The 16,737-nt window shown below is 38.3% G+C and overlaps 1 protein-coding gene across 1 annotated transcript in view; it reads left to right on the forward strand.

Annotated features, from left to right (window-relative positions):
* Ack (activated Cdc42 kinase) overlaps positions 1 to 16,737 on the forward strand; it is a 438,035-nt gene that overhangs the window by 407,719 nt on the left and 13,579 nt on the right. Inside the window, exon 16 of the mRNA XM_080286247.1 lies at positions 3,080 to 3,261. Coding sequence (XP_080142373.1) covers positions 3,080 to 3,261 — 182 coding nt within the window. The remainder of the gene's footprint in view (positions 1 to 3,079; positions 3,262 to 16,737) is intronic.

The raw sequence follows: 16,737 nt of genomic DNA on the forward strand, positions 1-16,737 counted from the left end.
TACCAGCCTTGGTTTCGCCCCTAAACCAAGCCCAAAACCCACCCAAATGAGCCCAAATACAAGTTCAAAGCCAATCTAAATGGCCTAATAGCTGTCAAGGAAGCAAACCTAAGCCCAACACCTGTAAATAACTTACTAAAACCAACAAATAGACTCTGAAAATCATTAAATGTCTGGAAAAAATCAAGCTTAGTAAACTGTACCCCAAAATGACAATGTTCACCCCACCTGTGGCTAAAACACATTAAGCTAAGCCTAAAAACAGTTTATAAATCAACCTAAACACACAGAATATCATCAAAATTGGTAAAAAAATCAAAACCCATCATTAAACCGGGGTTTGGCCATCATTTGGCGGAGTATGGTGGTATTATTATCCCCATTGTTAAGCCATTGTATCGCATCTAGGGGTATCGTATATCGAGGTATTACTGTATATTAACCCTTTGAGATTCTGATGATGCATTTTGATATCATTTCAGATCCAACCATAGAGATTCCCATGATGCATTTATGCATCATCTTATGATACTTTTGTAAAATATTCACCATAAATCGAGTTTAAGCGTCATAACAAAAAGACTTGAGCATGACATCAAGGAATGCTTGCTCTGTGCATGGCAGGTACTGTGCAGTTGGTATGACTCATGGCTTTGTTTCTTTATAACTTTATTCTTGGCGAATATTATTCTACAGCAAGGTAAACTATTTTTGGTTTTTGCGTAACTTCAGCTTGTCAGTTAGACTTTTTGTTTTCTTTGTTTTTCTTTTTTGAACATACTGTGATAAAGTACAACTATTCAGCTTTGAAATGATATTGAATCCATCATTCTATTGTAAAGATGTTTTTCTTATTTGAACATACTGTGATAAAGTACAACTATTCAGCTTTGAAATGATATTGAATCCATCATTCTATTGTAAAGATGTTTTTCTTTTTTGAACATACTGTGATAAAGTACAACTATTCAGCTTTGAAATGATATTGAATCCATCATTCTATTGTGAAGAGTATATGTACACAGACTGGTCAAAAAAAAAGATCACTAAGTGAATATACGGCCAAGAATCACGCAAAATTGTGCATCTATTTTCTTTCACTTTTCCGTGCAATAACATGCATAAATAGTCATAAACTGTATATCATTGTAAAAGTAATTTATCGTAATTTTGCATGGTTCAAACCACATTTATATATCTTTATTCTTATAATCTAGGCAAATATTTTTCTATGGCAAGGTATAACATTTTTGGTTTTCACCTAACTTCAGCTTGTCATTTTGATTTTTGTTTACCCTTTTTGAACATGCTGCGCTAAAGTACAACTATTCAGCTTTAAAATGACACCAAAACCAGCACTCTATCATGAAAAGTGTATTTACAAAGACCGATAAAAAAAAAAAAAAAATCTTGGGGCGAGGATGCGAGTCATCGTGAGAGCGACTGACTCCAGGACATTCGTAATCTGCCCGGGGCTGAAACCTGATAGGGTTGGAATCACAAACAACATAGACAATTTTTTTTTTAATCAGATCCAGTGAATGTTTACAGCATTTTATGTACCCTTAATTTCTAATAGTAATGAAATGGCTAGAGAAAACTGTGTTTTGTATATGCAACCACAGTGCAGTATATTACAGTACATTACTTGTACAGTGGGGAAAAAAAAGAAAAAAAAAAGAAAAAAGTGTATACTAGGGATGGAATGCTGCACTGCAACACTGATGAATCTTGACTGTGATGGGTAACTGTCACTCATAGTGGATAATTTGGTTCTGAAGAGTTTAGTGTACCTTGTACAGTTCAAAGTAATGGTACTAAGCATACTAAACCAAAAAAATTACCCTTTTCAGGGGTTGAATTGGGTCATAATACTAAATTCACTTATCATTTTGACTCACATCTCACTAATTTCTCTTTTATCAGAGATCATAAATTATCAGTCTGCAGCTTCGTGTCTGTAGTTCTCTCACCACTTGCTGGATTTTTGCAGGCTTTATAACTGTTTATTTTGATGTTTGTAATACTGTACATGCTTCTGCAGACATGCAACTTCTCTCTCACTTTGAGCTTTACTTTCTCACTTTTATTACAGATTTGTGCATGCGGTACAGCATAACAGACAGTCCTCATTATAAGTCAGGGATAGGTTCCAAAATACCACAACCTCTGCACATTGTAGGAAACTCAAAAATAAACTTTATAGATAGCAGTGGAGGTTAACATACCATACAATATTCCTGTAATTGCTGTTGACTTAACCTGTGGATTGTCCAATTACCTTTTTTTATCCCACCCTGTGGTGCACAAAAAATGAAGAAAAAAAAAATAGTTTTTGTTTATTATAAACTTGAAGGTAAACATCCAGGACATCATCTGGTGAAAAAAAAAAAAAAAAAAAAAACTCTCTCTCTCTCTGTCTTCGCATAGGGCCATGTGTAGGTTTACATAGGGGAGTAGTGAAAAAATAAAAAACAAACTTTTTTTTTTTTTTTATAAACTTGAAGATAAACATCCAGGGCATCACCTGGTGAAAAGAAATAAAATCTCTCTCTCTCTGTCTTTGTTTAGAACCATGCATTAGTTTGCGTACGGATGGAGTAGTTAGCAGTGATGCACGACAAGCACAGCCTGAGCTGTGGCTCGCAACGTGACGCTACCCAGCCTGAACTGTGGCTCACAATCCATGGGTTAATGGGGGAAAAAAAGTGTCAAGAAAGGTTGCTTAAGGCATAATGAGGACTTACTGTAAATCCTCTGTAGCTGCTAAAAATCTTACTTTCAAATTTATTCTTGTTGGGTTAGTGGCTTGCATGATCCAGTTTCTGCAGTATTCTTGTCAGCTTAAGAGGCTTTCAAGCAACTCTTCCATTTCAATTTATTTTTAATGCTACACCATAATGTTATATTTTGTAGTACCTAAATCTTGATAGTTCTGACATACATTTTCGTAAACAGTGTTTAAGATAATATATTGTGTCATGTACAGCAATAAGCTGGTAAGAAAGAGGTGCTAGGAAGCCTCCTTAGTTGATGAGAATACAGGCCTTTGAGCTTGTGTGCTTGCTTGGTGTTGCAGGTGGTGTGTAGTGTTGGTGGTGGTGATGGTGGTAGCAGTGGTGGGGCGGGTGAGGCACTGGTGGCCCGGGTAGCGGCAGTGGTGGCCGGCACGTCTGAGGCCCTTGCACGACAGGCCCTCCATGTGGCCAGCGGGGACTACCAGGGGGCTGTGCGCTTCCTTAAAATTGAAAAGCTTTACAGGTTAGGCTGCCATGTGCTTTATTTGCTGTACAATTAGGCAGTCATATTATTTTCTGCTCTACAATTTAACACCTCTTCCATTACTACTTGATCTCCAATTTAAAGCCTATCTAATCCTTTATGCTGTACACTTTAAAAGCCTTTCTGATCATTTATTTTCTCTGCAATTTAAAGCCTATAAAATCTTTTACTGGTTCAGTTATTTATCCTTTTACTTCCCATACTATTTAAAGCCTATCTAGTCCCGTACTTGCTCTACAATTTAAAGTGTGCCTAATCCTTTACTCACTTCTAAATTTAAAGTTTATCTAATCCTTTACATTACAATTTAAAATCCATCTGATGCTTTACTCAATCAACATTTTAGATAATTTAGCTTAGGAAGGACATCCTCAGGTTGTAGGAGTTAACCATCACCTGCTAATACTGTACTCCATGTCTTTCCCCCTCTTGCTCTTTTGTCATTCCTATAATCTGAAACTGTTCATGATTCTTTTCTACATTGCTGTAGGGCCAGAAGTGAGTTTTATTTTTGGTGCTTGTTGCCCCTCATATTTGATGCATACAGTTCATTGTATATTCTTGAACTCTCTTCACTATTTTATCTCTGCATTAAATGATCACCGTTTTTGTCTTTCAGTGACATAATTTCTTAGTGCCATACCTCACTTAACTTTGCAATAAGTATGAGAGGAGACCAAGAATGAAACGAAAGGACAGAGCAGAGGAGTGCATGAAGAAGTGCATCTTTATGTGGCAGGAGTTGGCAGAGACAGTTTATAAATAATGGCAGAATTTTTTTTGCTGCAGCTATAGTGGATGAACACTAAGGTCATTAATCAGACAGTGGGTAAAATAAGATGGTTTGGGCATGTGGAGTGGATGGAGGATGACAGTTGGGTGTGGAAGGTAAGAAGTGTGAACGTAGGGGGTACCATTGCGAGAGGCAGACTGAAAAAGACCTGAGACGAGGTCATAGAGCAGTAGTTCTTAACCTGGGGAGGTGCACTTCCCTAAGGGGGAGTGAGCAGTTTCCAAGGGGTACATGAGGACTTGGAGAAGAAATTGTGTGTGTGTGTGTGTGTGTGTGTGTGTGTGTGTGTGTGTATTTACCTATTTGTAGTATACAGGAATTGAGTAATGCTTTCTGTTGTCCTGTCTCCATATTCACATTCATCTAGTCTACTTTTACACACATGAATGTTTTTCTCCTGCATTACCTTTTCGTCTAAGTCGTTCCAAATATTTATGTACTGTATTTGCCTAATACAGGTAAGCCCTTAATTCACGGGAGGGTTACGTTCCCAGACCCTTCGCGTTTGTGGTAAATTCGCGTATATGTTCTGCCCTTGTGTGCACATAATTACGCATGTCTACTAATTATATTACATCTGGATAATACTGTTTATGCACTACATACACCTTATAAACTAGCATAAAGTATGAAAAACAACGAAAATGTTAAGAAATTTAACATTGAAACCTGACAAGCACAGGCGTAGGTGGAAACACTTCTGCAGTCTGGTGCACAAGCCCTCACTGGCTCCCATATGCTACATTCTGCCTTCTTTATTGTCCAAACAGATGACTCATTCACCCCAAACATATGGTTCCAAGCCAGTTCACAGGCACAGGTGGAGACACTTTAGCACAGTCTGGTACACTGGCCCTCATTGCCTCCCGTATGCTACGTTCCTCCTTCTTTATTGACTCACCCCAAACACACGGTTCCAAGACAATTCACCATGAAGTCAATTCACCATCAAATCATGGACGATTCCCTGTCATTCTATAAATATATTTATTATTGATTAATTAATACTTTAATAACTAATTTTCAGGGGGATTTTATAACTCATATAAGTAAAAAACTAGTGTACTGTACTTGCTAAATAAACTGGTGTGTAAATAAATGACGGGGAATCGTCCTGATGGAGAATTGTCGCCTACATTCCTCTCTTATATTTGTCCAACACAACTTTCTGTCAGCAACATCACGTTACAGTCCGTTTTGGTGTGTTACCACATGCATCACTAGCACTACGCTTAGGCCTCATGTTGGCAGACAAGTCAGGCAATCACTGGAAGGCAGAAAAATAAGCCACAAATAACGATTCACAAGTCACGCATGGTTCGACCATTGGATTCAAACTGACTGTGTGGTCACTGTGGTGCATTGGTAGACCTCCCCCCCCCCACACACACACACATATATACATATATGTATGCACACGGGCAGCAGGTAGGCATTTTTATATTTTATTTATTTCTCTTGTATATTAAAATTATTTATTTGAATACTGTAATTTTGTTTTAATTATTGTACAAAAAATTCGTGGATAACCGAAATCGCGTGAAAAAAGTTTGCGTGAATTAAGGGCTTACCTGTATACTTAATTGTGATATACACGAAATGTGTTATGCTTGTGGGTTCCCGTTGCTGTTTCTCAGTAAGTCAAATTTAGCTTTAAACTCGTTTAAGTTCTTAGACTGGACGATCTCTTTGTCCAGGCTATTCCATAAGTCTATACTTCTGTAAGGAAAGCTATATTTCTTGATATCCTTCAAGCAGCTAGACTTTAATCAATTTCATTCTGTGTCCTCTTGTTGCTCTCTTATCCCATACTAACAGATCTTCTCGGTCAATTTTATCTACTCCTATCATGGTCCTAAACGCTGCAATCATGTCTCCCCTCTTTCTCCTTTCCACTAAGGAAGGCAAATCCAGCTTTTCCAGCCTCTCTCTGTATGACAGATCTGCCAGACTGGGGACCATCTTGGTTGCTGTTCTTTGTATTCTCTCAATCTTGTTTATATCTTTCTTTTTGTGTGGGGACCACACTACTGCTGCATATTCTAACCTGTGGCGGATCATGGCCACTATCAATTTTTTCATCATCTCATCCATATAATGAAATGCTACTCTTATCTTAGTCAAGAGCTTATAAGTCTCTCTAACTACCTTGTTAATGTGTTTTTCAGGTGACAAAATATCTTGGACCAGCACTCCCAAATCTTTCTCTTCTCTCATGTTTGTGATTAATTCATTACCCAACAAATAATTCAGTGATGGCCTCCTGGTACTTTTACCCATTTCCAATTTTACATTTCTTTACATTAAATTTCATTTCCCACATCCGGCACCAATCATGTATCCTATCCAGATCCTCCCGCAGCATTTTACAATCCTCCTTAACCTCTACCTTCCTCAAGATCTTTACATCATCAGCAAACAGACTTGCATAACTGTTCACTCCATCTACCATATCATTTACGTAAATCAGGAACATTACTGGCGCCAACACCGAGCCTTGCGGGACTCCACTTGTTACTTCCCTCCATCCAGACATCGTATCCTTTATTACTGTCCTCATTTGTCTGTCTCTCAAAAAGTCTCTCATCCATTCCAGGAGTTTCCCCTTCAGTCCTCCTATATATTCTAGTTTCCACATTAGTCTCTTATGAGGTACCTTGTCGAAGGCCTTCTCCACTGTAAGTCTAAGTACACATGATCCACCCAACCATCTCTCTCCTGTACCACGTCAATCGCTCTTGAGTAAAAGCTCAACGAGTTGGAAACACATGACCTTCCACTTCTGAATCCAAACTGACATTCAGCAAAAATATTCATCTCTTTTAGATATTTTATCCATCTGTCTTTCAGGATTCTCTCACACAATTTTGCGACTATGCTGGTTAGAGACACTGGTCTATAATTCAGGGGTTCATCCCTATTTCCTCCTTTATAAATTGTTACCACATTTGCCCTCTTCCATTCTTGTGGCACTTTCCCTTCTTCCAGAGAATACACAATTAAACTGTGAATTTTATCTACCAGTTGTTCTTTGCATTCCTTCAGTACCCAATTAGAAATTCCATCAGGTCCTGGGGCTTTCCTTACGTCTTGAGTTTCCAGTAATTTATACACTTCCTGTACCTCCACTTTTATATGATTTATCACCAGTACATTTCTAATCACTCCCTCCCCTTCCACAAACTTTTTTCTTTAGTGAAAACCGATTGGAAACATTTGTTCATTATTTCAGCTTGCATTGCTGCATCTTTATAGACCTCTCCTTTTACTTTCAGTTTGGTGATTCCTTCCTTTTGTTTCAGTTTGCCATTAACAAATCTATATAACAGTTTGAGTTCATCCTTGCATTTGTCTATTATACCTTTTTCAAAATTCCTCTCTTCTTCTCTACATATTCTTGTGTGTTCATTTCTAGTTCTTTTATAATCTTCCTTTGTTCTGTTGTTACCTCTCTTTCTCCAGTTGTTCCATGCCTTATCTCTCTCTTTTTTTGCTGTCATACACCTTCTATTAAACCACTCATTTTTCCTGTTTTCTTTCCCTCTTACTCTTGGTACAAAATTTTCCATTCCCAAATTATACAGGTCTAGAAAGATATCCCACTTCCTTTGTATCTCTCTTGTTTCTCTGAATTTTCTCCAGTCTGCATTTTCAAAAATTTTCTCAATCCTGTAAAATTTGCTTTCCCAAAGTTGTATCTTCCCTGCCTATGAAGCTCGTCTCTTGGCTGGACGTTTCCTATTATCATCTGGAACTCAGTGACCACATGATCACTTTTTCCTATAGGACAGAAATATTTCAATGATTCTGTTACATCGGGTTCTTTGGTAAACAGTAAATCTAACCTTGCTGGTGTGTCCTCACCTCGGAACCGTGTCTCTTCTTTGACCCATTGTGTCATCACATTATTCATTATTTAATAATGTAGTGCCCCACGAATCCTCGCTGCCTTCTGAGTCCCATTCCTCCCAGTTCACCTCTTTACAGTTAAAGTCACCCACCAAAATTTTATTGTTGCTTTTCTCAATTATTTTTTGTAAATAACTAGCCATATCTGACAACATCTCCAGGTATTCGTCATCGTTCCATGCTCTGGTCTTAGGGGGAACATACACTACTGCCGTATCTCTCTTGCCATTCTCTCCAGTGTCTAATTTCATATATAGTATATCACTTCAGCCCTGCCTTCTCCCATTTCCACGGTATCTACATTTATGTTGTTCTTCATTGCTATCCTCACTCCTCCTCCCGTTTTTTCTTTTCTGTCTCTTCTCCACAGTTCGTATTTACCATCTCCCAAATGAACATCAATATCTTCTCTTAATTTGGTCTCTACAAAGCACGTGACATCAGGTTCATGTTCCCTCAAGAAATCATTAATTTCAAGCCTTGCCGATATTAAACCATCAACATTAGTATATACCACCTTCAAATTATTTTTGATGTTTTTTATACCCTCTTCTCTCCATCGATACCACTTCCTCAGTTTCTGATCTTTCATAGCCATCCCCTTTAGTTTCCTTCACTTCTATTTCCTCACATACCACTTCCTTACTTTCATATCCATCACTCTCCAAAAAAAAGTATTACTTTCTTCCTTTGTCCTCTTATCATTTTTTTCCTTTACATGCTCCTTCAATGATTTTAAAACTTCTCTTTCTTCTTCATTCAAATCTTTTCGTATTATAATATTTTCCATCCCTGCCTCTTTGCTTAGTTTCCAGGTCACTTTAAGTATGACAATTTGACTCTCATTGGTCTTGCTTCCCCTTTCTTATAACATCCTCCTTACTTCCTAAATTTCTTTTACCCACTTGTCTCCTTCAGGATCAATCTTGCCTAATATTCTTCTCACCAGGTTCATGTCTCTCTCTCGAGTCTCACGGATCTAACCTTTTCTTCCTCCTCCCTGTTTCCAAATATTACCACACATCTGTTCATTTCTACAGTTTCTCTCACTATTTTCTCTTTTTCCTTCAGTATTTTCACTACATTTTCTTCCATTTTTTCTTGTTCATTTCCCTTTCTTCCTGGATGATTTCTCTTAAGCTGACCACTTCTTTCTGTTCTTCTTCTAATTGTGCCCACTTTGCCTTATGCTCTTCTAATACACTACTCACCTTCTCCATTTTATTAGTACTCTCTTCTAGTTTTCTCCTCAATTTGATATTTTAATGCTTCAAATTCCTGATCTCCTCATTCGCCGTCTTATTGGACTGGATCAGACTCGGTATAGTAATCTCAGTATTTTCAGACACATCCTTTAACACTAGATTCTCCACTTTCCTTTCAAGTTCACTAATCCTCATGATCAGTGTTTTAACCAGATCCATGACATTAGTATTTCTATCAAATTCTGGAAATTCGAGTCCCTCAATGTTTACATTATCGGCCATGTGTGTGTGTGTGTGTGTGTGTGTGTGTGTGTGTGTTACCTACCTAATTGTTCTTACTTAATTGTATCTTTACAGGAATGAGTCAGGCTCGTAGGGTCCCGTGTATTAAACCATTTTTATCATACATGTCTTTAAATTTATGAATTGTTTTGGCATACACTGTTTCAATCAGTAGTGAATTCCACAGATCAGTTGCCCTACTTTGGAAACTGCCCTACACTCTAGCACAAAATTTTGCCCACATAATGCAATAACTAAGCATATGTCTAGATGCAGAATTTCACGAGCTTTCATGTGGTGTTGTCGGAATTCTGATAAGGACAATAGTTTTCGAGTAAATCGCCAAAAACCGTATGTGCCCCTCTCTACCCCCTGAACTGAAAACTGAGAGAATACCAACTATTTGAGAGTGTTAGCCTGGAAATAGACACCCTCATCAATGACGCACCAAATATTGCTGCATTTCATGCTAAAACATAATTTTTGGTGAAAATTTTTGTCCAGAATCAACATCCCTTCATACAAACACTAACAAGTGCATCATAGTGTATCATTGGTTCCTCTTCAGACTAACACCACTTTTACTCGTTTTGAGTCATTGTGCGCGAAGGGGATAAGTTGGTTTCTTTTCTTTATGTCTGTCACCTGGTTGCCTTCTTGCTTTTTGTCCCTGTCTAATATGGTCGTTTTGGGAGAAAATCAAACATATCTATAAGCATTTGCAAGGCAAACCAAACTCCAGTTTAATTGTAAATATTTCTCAACTTCCCCCCCCATCCCTCAAACAAGGGGGTTAGTGGATTGGAGAAGGGCTAATGCAGCCTCTATTCAACTGGGTTGACTTCCATTTTGACCTGCAGCAAAAACAGTTATACAGTAATCCCTCAATCATCTGATGTAATAGGTCCAACGGCACGTCCAGAAAGTAGATTCGTCAGGATAATGGACTTCTCCCCTGACCCCCCTCTGTACATACCCTGACTTTGAAAGCCATTGGAAAAGGCGACTACAGTACATTGTACAACACTTATTCCTTGTGTTTTACCCTACTCTGCCTGGTCAAGCAAACCTATAAACCACAGCCAAGCAATTACCATGGTCAAGCACACTCATCTGCCACAGACAAGCACTAAAAAACATGAACTCACACAATTCATCAAACAACAAGACATACACATTGCCATCTTACAAGAAACAAAACTACACAGAGCACAGAAAACTCCGACATTTCATAACTTCACCACCATTCGACAAGACCGGGCCGACGGCGGTGGCGGTGGACTCATCACGCTGATACACAAATCCATCAACTTTGCAGATACCAGTTCACACCCAAAGTCACTTCTCCCCCCACATGACACCACAACAGAAATACAATCATTTAAAATACGCACTGGTATCAAATCACATATAACAGTCGCTAACACATACATTCCCCCCCCAATCATCCCCCACAGTACCACACAATTACTCTCCACAGATACACCACATCACTAACATACCCAACATCATCCTGGGTGGTGATTTCAACGCCAAGTCATCGGCCTGGCATGTCAACAACCCTGACACAGACAGAGTGCTGGTACTACAATCCCAGACAGATCATCTTTTCATACTAAACAGTCTAGACCAACATACCCATATCCCACACCAAGCCTTCTTCCTCCCATCATCTCCAGACATCACCATCTGCTCCCCAAACCTCGCCCCCACTACATCATGGAGAGTGGTCAAAACCCTAGGTTCTGATTACCTCTCAATCATTATCACTACCAAAACCAGAATCACCCCAGCTGGCCACAAACACACATACACTAATTATAAGAGAGCCAACTGGGAGGCCTTTGTAACTGAAACAGAACAACATCTCGAAACACTAAACAGTACACCCATCACAAACATCAACACCGCTGTGCACACTTTCAATACAATTATACAAAATGCAGACAAAAGACACATCCCTAGAGGCAACAGAAAGAGACACAACCCGAACTTCACACCAGAAATTCAAGGCCTCATCAGACAACGGGACACATTGCGACACTCCTCAACACCCCATACACAAGACACCATACAACAAATACAAGAACTCAACACTCAGATAAACAGTAAAATATCAGAACAGCAAACACTAAACAGGAAAAATTACCTCCAAACACTTGATCACAAAACAAACATCAGCAAACTCTACAAAACACTAAACAGCAACACCACACAATCACACTCTGCCATCACAACAACAGACACCATACCCTCAAACAAACACTCTCATCAATCACTTTTCACAAGTCAGCCATCCAAACCCCCATCCCGAAGACCGACGTATCATCCGACGTAAGAGACAGTTCCCCACAGACCCAGACTACGCACCTTTCACTTACAACCAGACAAAGCACATCATTAACAACCTCAAGCACTCATCTGCCTGTGGACCAGACAACATAAGCAACATTCACCTTAAACACCTTGGACCACAAGGCATATAAGCACTCACCAACATATCAAACTAAAGTTACTCACACAACATAATACCCAACATCTGGAAGCATGACAGCATCATCACTATCCCTAAACCCAACAAAGACCCCACGTTACCCTTCTCACATAGCCCCATCACACTCCTCTGCACCCCCTCTAAAGTCACTGAACGACTGGTACTACAACTAGTCACACCTCACATTCCCCTAGCCCAGTCACAACATGGTTTTAGGCCACTACACTCCACAAACACCTTTCTTACAGACCTTACACAGAGAGTTTTTGATGGCATGAATTCAGCTATGCCACCACACAGAACACTCCTAATCACACTAGAGATTAGTAAAGCTTTTGATGCCATCCCCTGCCACAAACAAAATACTCAACACAAACATGCACAATAACACAAAAAGATGGCTGGCAAACTACTTAGCAGGCAGATGTGCACACGTAACATTTGCCGGTCAGTCTTCTAACATCAGAAACTTCACAAACGGCATACCCCAAGGATCTGTTTTGTCCCCTACACTCTTTAACCTATACATGCACGACATACCCACACACCACAGATACACACAGCTTCCTATCCAGATGATATAACACTTACATGTACGCACCAAAACGCAAACACAGCTGCACACATCATTCAACCTTACCTCAACACACTACACGAATGGTTCACCACAAACAAGCTCAAAATAGCCCCAGCCAAATCTAGTGACTCTTCTCACAAAGTGGACAGCAGAACACAGTCACATCCCACACCTTACCATAAACAACACTCCCCTACCATACACACACACACACACAAAATCCTTGGTGTAACATACAATACATCAATGTCATTTAAACAACATATCACAAACATTAAAAATAAAATAACACCAAGACTCAATGCTTTGAGGTCACTTGCCCATACAACATTCGGACACAACAAAGAAACCACCACCACAGTATACAAACAATACATACGTTCAGTGATGAATTATGCAAGCCCTGCCTGGGCTTCCAACCTCACCAAAACACACTACAACACTCTACAGACCATACAGAACAAGGCCCTAAAAATAATCACAGGCTACACAGCTACTACACCCACAGACCACCTACATCAAGAAACCAAAGTCCTCAAAGTCAAGGATCACCTAGACATGAGAGGCACCCAGTTTCTTGCTGCAGCCTTCACAAACCCACAACATCCACTACAGTACATGGCAGCACACCCACCCACACCAAGGAACATCAAAACAACACCCAGCTGGGTTTGTTTAGACTACAGCAGCACGGGGAAAGTGTACATACTCTGTAAGTACATACTCTTTTCTTTTAGTATTGCAAAATGGATACATACTTTAGTAAAACAAATTTGGAAAAGAAAAGGGATAAAAGTAAAAAGCAAAATGATGATTTCTACCAAGAACTGGTTGAAGTAGAGACTCACAATAGACTGGTTGAACGTGTACACAAACTAGAAATGGCTTTCAAAAATGAAATTGATGAAATAAAGAAGCAAATGCACTTGCAAAAGGAAGAGATAGAAAAACTAGGAAGGGAGGCCAACAAGAAAGACACAACCATCAGTGAACTAACAGTGGAATTGAGTACGCTTAGGAAGAAAGTGAGTGAAATGGCAAGTACAGTAGTCAATCACGAGAGTGTTATGGAAGAGTTCAAAAACGACACAGAGACAATTAGGCAAGCAAGCAGTCTTATGGACCAAAGCAGTGATATTGAGGAGAAGATAACACAGGTGAATGAAGCTGTGCAAAGCTACAAAAATGATGTAGAAACCACGTATGCTGAAATGGTGAAAGTAAAGAAAGACTTAGAAACAAGGGTGGAGGAAAAAAGCATTAAAAAGGAAGTGAAAACAATAATCCAAAACAATCCAAAGTTAGTCAGAGATTCAGTAGAGATAAACAAATCTATAGTAATCACTGGTATAGAAGAGGAAGAAGCAAAAAACAAGATCACAAGAGACAAAAAGGAGATGGCAAATGTAATGAGCTTACTGAAAGAAGTATCAGAGGAAATCTGTAGTAAAGACATAGAGGAACACAAAAGGTTAGGGAAATACGAGAAAAGCAAGACAAGACCTCTAAAGGTGACTTTCCAGAGTGTAAACACTGTGGAAGAGATACTAAAAAATGCAAAGAATCTTATGGAAAAGAGGAGTTCAAAAATGTATGGATAAAAAGATGCCTAACACAAGAGGAACTGGAATTACTGAAAGAGAAAAGGGAGGAAGCAAAAACAAAAAATGAGGGAAGATCAGAAGAGGGGAAGAAGAAATTTTTTTTACAAAGTAATAGGATTGCAGGTACAAAAGTGGTACACAAACAGGATGGAAGAAAAAGGAGGAAGGTAGTAGAACCATGTCATGACAAGTATATAAACAAGATGATAAAGTTGATGTACTCAAATGTGGATGGAATGGTATCTAATTTACTAGAGATGAATGATTATGTCAGAGAAAATGAACCACAAATAATATGCCTAACTGAAACAAAATTAACACCAAGGATATCCAATGACATACTAAACTTAGAGGAATACAATATATGGAGAAGAGACAGAAATTTAAAAAAAGGAGGAGGAATTATAATATTAACTAAGAAAAATCTAAAAGTCAAGGAAATAAAACTAGATATACCATCACAAGTAGAACTGATTGCAGTAGAGATCAACACATCTGAAGGTAAAGTAATTGTAGCCAATTTGTACATGCCACCCAGATCAAACACATGGGAAAGAGATGAATATGAGGACCTGGCAGAGAGTACAATTCAGAGTATAAGATCATTACTACATAAAATGGAAGAGAAAGAAATCGGAAAGAATTATACTAACTGGGGATTTCAATACAAATACAAATTGGAATACTCTAGATATAATAAGCCAAGAAAGCTGTTGGGACCAAAAGCTCCTGGATCTCGTACAAGAGTTTTTCCTAACACAACATGTGAGGGAAATCACCAGAAAAAGAGGACTTGATGTACCTTCAGTGCTAGATCTAATATTTACTAGGCAAAAAAATGATATTGACAATTTAATATATCACCCTCCACTCGGCAAAAGCGATCATGCAGTATTAAATTATAACTTCAGGATAGCATATGACATAGTAAACAGCAATGACAGTTACAAAATGAGCCTAAACTATAAAAAGGGAAATTATCAAGACCTAAAGAAGTATTTCTTAGAAGTTGATTGGGAAAATGAGCTTAGAGGACAAGATTTAAATGCTGTATATAAAAAATTTTGTGAATTTTATGAAACAGGAGTCCAGAAGTACATCCCACAGCAGAAAGAAGTAGATAAGAAAATACAGAAATGGTTCAATACAGAATGTAAAAAATCAAAAGAAAGAAGAGATTTGTTGTGGAATAGATACAGAAGACACAATAGTGAAAGGGCGTATAATAATTACAAACAGGCAAGAAACGACTATACAAGAATAAGGAGGGAAGCCCAAAAACAGTTTGAGGAGGATATAATAAATAAAAGTAAGTGATCAACCAAAGCTGTTTTACAGCTATATCAGAAGCAAAACTAAAGTAAAAGATATAATACAATCCATTACGGACGAGGGAATCACTTATATACAAGAGAAAGATATTTGTGAAGCACTAAATAAGAATTTCCAATTAGTTTTTACAGAAGAAAAAAATTTTGAGAGGGACTATGTGGAACACGCATGTCCACACATACTACCAGATATACAAATAGCAGATAAAGTAATACAGGAGGAGTTAAGTTGATTAGACAGAGGAAAAGCAAGTGGTCCTGATGAAATTTCATGTAGGGTATTACGAGAATGTGCAAAGGAGTTAAGTAAACAATTATTTTTAATTTTCAAGAAATCCTTGAGTCAAGGGAAACTACCTGATATTTGGAAAAAAGCAAATATTGTCCCTTTATTCAAGAAAGGAAATAGACAAAATCCACTCAACTACCGACCAGTATCACTGACCAGTGTTGTAAGCAAGGTATTAGAAAAGCTTATAAGAAAAGCTTGGGTAAATCATCTAGAAGAACACAGTATGATAACAGAAAGACAGTTTGGTTTCAGAAAAGGAAAATCATGTGTTACTAATCTGTTGAGCTACTATGACAGAGTAACAAACACAATACAGGAAAGGGAAGGATGGGTGGACAGTATCTATTTAGATTTCAAGAAAGCTTTTGACACAGTACCACACCAAAGACTTTTATGGAAACTGTACCATCAAGGAGGAATTCGAGGCAAACTGTTTTGTTGGATGCAAGACTTTCTCATAAAATGAGAAATGAGGACAGTACTAAGAGGAAACTACTCATCATGGAAAGAAGTGACTAGTGGAGTACCACAGGGTTCAGTGCTGGCACCAATCATGTTTTTAGTGTATATAAATGATATAAACAGTAACACTGGAAATGAGAGCTATCTGAATATGTTTGCAGATGATGCAAAAATACAAAGGAGAATTACTAACACAGACTCTTGTAAAGAGCTACAAGAAGAATTAAATAAACTTCATGAATGGAGTAGTACATGGCAAATGGAATTCAATGTGTACAAGTGTCATGTAATCAAGTTTGGTAAAAGTGGAAAAAGACCTGATTGGGATTATAAGTTAGGAAATAAAACCCTATACACATCAGAAAGAGAGAAAGACCTAGGTGTGATTATCAATAACAGACTATCTCCGGCTGACCACATCAGCGAGAAGGTACGGAACATGTATACACTGCTTGCAAATATGAGAATAGCATTCACATACATAAATGAAGACATGCTAAGAAGGA

Source organism: Coenobita brevimanus, chromosome 110 (genome assembly GCF_032717465.1).
Source record: "Coenobita brevimanus isolate Jiangsu-jjx chromosome 110, ASM3271746v2, whole genome shotgun sequence".
In the NCBI taxonomy this organism is placed as follows: Eukaryota; Metazoa; Arthropoda; class Malacostraca; order Decapoda; family Coenobitidae; genus Coenobita; species Coenobita brevimanus.